Source organism: Phoenix dactylifera, chromosome 1, assembly GCF_051530095.1.
Source record: "Phoenix dactylifera cultivar Ajwa chromosome 1, Ajwa_hap1_PhDact_Kaust_v1.1, whole genome shotgun sequence".
Lineage (NCBI taxonomy): Eukaryota > Viridiplantae > Streptophyta > Magnoliopsida > Arecales > Arecaceae > Phoenix > Phoenix dactylifera.
In genome coordinates, this window is record NC_143190.1 from 29,964,010 (window position 1) to 29,968,386 (window position 4,377).

General features: G+C 38.0%; 1 protein-coding gene across 1 annotated transcript; it reads right to left on the minus strand.

Moving 5' to 3' along the window:
* Positions 1–4,377, minus strand: LOC103697049 (flavin-containing monooxygenase FMO GS-OX-like 9). The gene is made up of 7 exons (XM_039116760.3): positions 3,280–4,377; positions 2,750–2,820; positions 2,366–2,524; positions 2,090–2,172; positions 1,811–1,946; positions 1,441–1,614; positions 1–374 (listed from the first exon to the last, which is right to left on the minus strand). The coding sequence occupies exons 1-7, from the start codon at positions 3,830–3,832 to the stop codon at positions 171–173; spliced, it is 1,380 nt and encodes a 459-aa protein (XP_038972688.2). The 5' UTR covers positions 3,833–4,377; the 3' UTR covers positions 1–170.

Genomic DNA, 4,377 nt, shown 5'->3' on the forward strand with positions numbered 1-4,377 from the left:
TAAATAAGACAACATCAAAGTACTGCTTATTGGTTATAAATATGTGATTACATGATAACTTTTGTTTCTTTTTCTCTAATCCTTCATAATGGATCCTTGGTAGATACATTGGAGAAAGAGAAGCATATAAATGAAGAATAACTTAATCAAAATAGTCCCCCAAAACGAAGTTACAGCGCAGCACCATTTGCTTTGTCTAGCTGGGTGAAATGATGACTCTGGTACGCCACCTGAAGCAGTTCATTATCATAATCCCATTGATCACGATAAGTTTCTAAGTGGGTGATGCCATTTCTTACGGCTGAGATGCAGAGTATTTTCCTCCACTCCTCCAAGTGTGGGAATCCACAATTATCTCCATACATATCAGTGTACTGCAAGCACAGAGTTGAGCATTACAACTAAAGTGGTTGAGGATTAAATTGCAGTCAACATGTTTTCCTGAGAGGAAGAAAATGTATGCTTCTCCTTTTTTTTTTTTTAAATTTTGAATAAAACCTATTCAGAGAATGCCAAGAAAACATAGAAGAAATGACCTGCCACATTTACTTGGAGTTTTGTTAGTTGACTAACATAATTACAAGCTTGGTATCCAGGAGAAAAAGTTTCAAAATTTAGGGAAAATACAGAAACTACCTTAAGTTGACGCCAACCGAGTGTTTTTAGAACCTTCAGAGTTGGTCAAGTCATGGGGTTTAATTTTTGGTGGGATAAATGTAGAAGTTTTTTTTTTTCTTCTTCTTCTTCTTTCTCTGTCCCTTTTATCCTCTCTCCTATCCAAGGAAGTAAGCCTTCACAGCCTCCTTGAAAGTTGATACGACCAGAGCAATTTGCGGTCTAGTGGTAAAGCTATATATGTAGTCCCTTTATCTCATATTACTATTCAAAGAATAAAAACTATAAGATGTACCATTTAACTACATTTCTTTTATCAAGCAAGCCTGGTCGCATGTTAAGCCCATAGAATGATGCTACTGATGAAGAAGGTTGGCATCTAAATATTTAAAAAGGAATGAAGTGCAATAAAAAATAAAACAATGAAAATATTCTTATAATATCATGCTTCAATACCACTAAAATTCCTAACAGTCACCAAGCATCGTCGAGATTGAATCATCTTACTGTTAGGACTATATACAATTATAATTTGTAAACTGAAGGTGCTAATTAACAGGATGTTATTAGCAGTCATGACACGACAATACGTGAGATGAGAAAGGTGGCATCTTGTAGGACAGTTAGATGTTGTGGCTGAACTAATGATGCATGGAGCTATCATTAGCACACAGGTGTACCCGGTTGATGTACTATAAAACTAAAACGAAGAACATCTTGTAGATCTTTTTGAGGGGCACCCATCTCGTAAATCTTGATCACCCATTTCATCTCAGCTCATTCCTATTTTGTTCATTAAGTTTTCAAACTATGCGAAATAGATACCTCAAAGTTGGCGATATCATGTGTTCTGTGCTTTGGTATGGCTGCAATCTCCCTCGATTGATAGAATTCCTCAATGGCCTTCATCATATCATCTGGTGATGGCAATGTTCTTTTACCAGATAGCAGTTGTGCTATCCATTTTCCTTGTGATTCGAAGAAGGGAAACCCTATGATCTGCAACAAGGATTTAAGAAAAACTCCTAGCGATATCAAGCACACAAGATTTAGTAAATGTAAATTTCCCGCTTCACAATATTGTTATATTTGATTTAATCAAAGAAAATCAATTGGAATGAGTTGGTGAAAGTTCTTTTTCAACCTCTAAAGCAAGCAAGCATGCATAGAATTCAGAATATCGATAATGACCCACCTTCCTCGGAATGCCCACAAAAGAGAGAGATGGAGCAAGTAATGGAGGGAATGTATGCTCATACAAAGGGCCCACTCTATCATCATCTACCACAACCATTCCTTTAGTGTCAAGAAACGGCAATGAATAGGAATACCTGCAAAGGAACATAACAAGATCATCATCATTGATAAATGGCTGTTAGATGTAGCATAAATTGGCTGGTCAAAGTTATGATCGATCCATATTTTGAGAAATTGCATAGAGTTTAAATATGCCATGGGATTAAAGGAAACTGACCCTGTGCAGTAAATGATAGAATCAGCAATCACAGAGGAGCCATCAACAAATAAAACCTGTCCATCTTCACAAAGAGACTCTATCTGCAATGACACAGTCTTAGCCATCAACAGAGTCATTGTACCACATGAAGCATATCACCAACATATATTGCATGTATATGTATGTATGTATGTATGTATGTAGAAAGGTGTAATAGACATCATTGCAAGCACTTAACTGACATGATCAAGAGCTTACGCTAAATGTGTACTCGTCAAACCTGTGTATTTTTACCTGTAAATGTAGGTGTAGGTTTTGATATTTGGAAATGACCTTTGATAAGCCCTCCGTGATTTCTAAAGATTTGGAACTAATATGCACTTCTTTTGCTACCGTTGCAAGTTCCAATGATATGTCTTGGCCGCTTAGTGAACTCCCAACTACTACCACAACCTGTGTACAATTTGGAACAGAATGAAAAATGTTTCTAGTAACTGCTCGGAATTCATGGAATAATTCTCTCTCTGTGGCTTGTATAGCTATCAGAAATAATTACCATCTTGTAATGATTGTCATGCATCAATTTTTCCTAATTTATGATATATAATTTATGAGAAATGTCTTCTATGTCTATTAGGATGAGGAGATGATACATAGCTTGAGAAAGATCTATCGAACCTCATCACGGTGAGGCTCAGGAACTCTGTATACATGGCTATGTATTTGCTTCCTTTTCCAAACATCCATTCCTGCAAGAGAAAACAATGTCGATAGTACCATATCGAGGAAAAAAACTAGAAAAAGAAAAAGATGTTACTACTAGTTATGGTCTTGACAATCTGGAATCCTCAGAGGGATAAACAGAGAATAATAGACCTAGATTTTAGCCTTTTTTTTTTCTTTTTCTTTTCTATCAAGAGCCCAAGCATTTACCAATTGTACCAAGCAATAGCTCCTAGAAAACAAACTGAATAAATATAATAAAATTTCCCCGCCGTTACCAAATGACCTTGTTCTATATGAAGTTGAGAATGCTAATTATCATCCCAAAGTCCAGAAGGCCTATGTTATCTACACTACTAAGTTTTGAGTCCATGAATGCAATAGTGTGTATCACATCATGTTCAAAATGTTTCTTTTGCCCCCATACAAAAAAAAAAAAAAAAAGGATAAAGAGGTCAACTTTCTGTCAGAGAATTAGCACCTACCTTTGATGTTTGGCATCCTTGGCTGAGAATAATGCCCAGTGGCCACAACTACTGCATCAAAAATCTCTTCCATAACCTTTCCACATTTCTTCTCTTTGGACCTAACAATCCACTTCATCTTGTCGCCAGACTCCGCAGAACCCACCATGCCAACATAGTCTACTCGAGTATTGAATCTTATCAGCTCCCTCAACCCAAACCATTGACAGAATTCCCTGAGATACAAGAAGAGTTCCCTGTGACCAGGAAATCTTCTCATATCGCTTCCCTTTCTTGTCAAAAATGGGAAATCAGAAAAACCCATGGTCTCTCTAGGGGAAATAAGCCTAAGGGAGGCATAGACACTGCTATGGACCTTCAATGGAGTGACCCTACCCAAGGCATCTTCTTCATCCACCCTTGGGTCGTACAGCCACTGCCCTCCAACATCATGGTTTTGCTCCAAGACCACCACAGCATGTCCTTCCTTCTTCAGCTCCCTAGCAGCAACCAACCCTGAAGGCCCTGCACCAATCACGCAGACATATGTCGACTGTTTGATCTCAGGAATCATGCTGGATCTTTGGAGCTAGATTTCTGAGCAGAGGAGGGGAGCAATTTGTGAGCTTTATAGATGATAAATGGACAAGTTGGACAATAGGTGTACTCATTTAGAGTGCCTTCTTTATGTCGAGTTCTCCAATGGATATGGTAACTTGTGGGGAGACAGAGGACCGTACTCATTATGGGGGGGATTTGAATGAATTGGTATGCGGTCTACTAGGGACGTGAGAAATACGAAGCGGCTCAAATTCTTGAAAATGCCTTGAAAGTTACCGAGACAAGCTTTTGGCAAGAATAAGGTAATGTATGACACCTTCGAAAAAAAAAAGAAGAAAGAAAAGGTGATGTGAAGCTCAGCTCGTGCAGCAACATGCAGTCTCCTTTTCTATTAGGCTGCACAGTTGTGAATGGAGGGTTAGTATTTCTCAAAAAATACATGGAGGGTTAAGGCTGTAAGAAAATTAGATATGGTCAAAAAGAGAGAGCTGTGTGCAAATACTCATCATTGCAATATAGTATCAAGTTTTCTTGGAGTGGCATTCACATTACATCATT